The 1,933-nt window shown below is 39.6% G+C and overlaps 1 protein-coding gene across 1 annotated transcript; it reads right to left on the bottom strand.

Moving 5' to 3' along the window:
• Nucleotides 1-267: 267 nt before the first annotated feature.
• On the bottom strand, nt 268-1,203 carry LOC147919053 (uncharacterized). The gene has a single exon (XM_087503826.1). It carries the CDS (start codon nt 1,201-1,203, stop codon nt 268-270), a length of 936 nt encoding a protein of 311 aa, XP_087359952.1.
• Nucleotides 1,204-1,933: the final 730 nt, after the last annotated feature.

The following is a 1,933-nucleotide window of genomic DNA, read 5'->3' as shown; positions in this document are numbered from 1 at the left end:
TTAGGAAAAGATTGCCTTGCTTGCTTTCCAACTAAGCATGATTCACACAATCTTTTTTCTTCTCTGAATTCTGGTAATCCTTGGACCATCTCTTGCTGGGACATCATCTTGACTGTTTTAAAACTTATATGTCCCAACCTCGCATGCCACTTCCAGCTCTCGTCTTCTATGCTTGCGTGTAAGCATATCGGTTTGCCAATTTTCAAGTTTATTCTATACAATCTATTGGCTGAGCGTATGACCTTCACCAAAAGCCTCTCGCTTGGATCATGAAGTGTAAAGTAATCTTGTCTTAAGCTCAGGATCATGAAGTGTAAAGTTTATTCTTACATCACATCCTGCTTTTGTGGCTTGTCCTAAGCTCAGGATGTTGCTCTTCAGCTCATGGATGTAGTAGATGTCAGCGACAAGTATTTGTTCCTCTGTTTTGCTCTGAAATAGAATCGATCCTTTGCCTCCTATTTCAACACATGAACCATCACCGAACTTAACCTTTACTTTGATGTTCTCATTAAGCTCTGAGAAATATTTTTTGATACCGGTCATGTGATTACTCGCACAGTTGTCAAGGTACCAGACTCCTTCTTCCTTTGCTCTGGTTTCATAATTCTTTGGTATAAATTTTTCTTCATTTAAGAACACAACTTCATGTAGATAAAGTGATGTATCGGCTTCTTTCGTCTCCACTTTATTTGCTTCTTGTGTGTGTTGTGGTCTTTCAGGGCATGCGGATGCATAATGGTCAGGTTTGTCACACCGATAACAAATCACTTTAGATTTATCCTTCTTTTCTTTTGTTTGATTTTGATCTGCTTGTTTTGTCCGATCTTGTGTGGTACCTCTACCTCTGCCACGTCCTCTTCCTCTGCCTCCTCTTCCACGTCCTCTTCCTCTGGTTCCCGTGAAATTTTGTTCGAAATTTGCGTATAGCAGCTTGCCTTGAGTTTCTCCGTGATTCTCCTCATTGACAATCCGTTCCTCATAGGTCTTAAGTCTTCCGATAATGTCTTCAAATCCTGTGGCATTTAAGTCAAGTACTTGTTCAAGATAGGCTATTATCTGGATGTACTTGCTTCTTGGTAAACTATTGAGAAACTTCTTCACAAGTTTCGATTCTTCAATTATTTCTCCAAGAGTACTCGCTTTTGATGCTAGCTCCGATAACCTTCCAGCTAAGCTATCTATGGTGTCTGTGTCTCTCATCTTGATTCTTTCAAACTAGGACATTAGGGTTTGAAGTCTAGCTTCTTTAACACGTTCTGCTCCCAGGTGACGTGTTTTAATTGCTTCCCACATCGATTTTGCTGAACCCTGGCTTGCAACTTGCAAGATTAACGCCTCCAGAATCGATTGGAACAACAACCCTATTGCGATATCATTCTTGTCAGGATCAGTTGAACCGATGATCAATTGTTTCCCAGACCTTATGAATTCACAGCATATGATGTATCCTCATAGACCAAACCGTGTAGTTTGATGGGTTGAGCGTGGGACATTGGATCGACGAAGGAATTATTTCCTTGCGTGTGTTGACATTCGTGATGGCGGTGGAGTCTTCTGCCATAGCTCGGCGCTTTCTTCTCCTTCACCGTCAAAGCTTTCTCTTGGTTTTCAACCTAAAGCTCTGATACCAAATATAGAATCTTAAGCTTAGATTAAAAGAACAACTCTTCTTTTATTAATGTTTAGAAACCTCTCTCAAAACTAAACACAAAGCTCATACCTTTGATCATAGCTCGATCAAGATATTTATAGTCATAACTCGACTAATCTAACCCTACATGTAATTGGAAAACTTCTCTTTTCCTAATACTTCTTGAACTAGATATTTTCCTTTTGCCTATCATATCCTTAACCGACTTGTTAGAGGCATCTTAGGCTGCAAGCAATGTTGAAGCTTATTCAACATATATAGAGTTTACATAACCTAAAA

This window comes from Camelina sativa, chromosome 20 (assembly GCF_030686135.1).
Source record: "Camelina sativa cultivar CO46 ecotype springtype chromosome 20, ASM3068613v1".
NCBI lineage: Eukaryota > Viridiplantae > Streptophyta > Magnoliopsida > Brassicales > Brassicaceae > Camelina > Camelina sativa.
This window is presented reverse-complemented; position numbering and strand designations above follow the sequence as displayed.

Excerpts from the sequence above, each read along its gene's own strand:
- LOC147919053 (XM_087503826.1), bottom strand. The coding sequence starts at position 1,203 with ATGAGAGACACAGACACCATAGATAGCTTAGCTGGAAGGTTATCGGAG.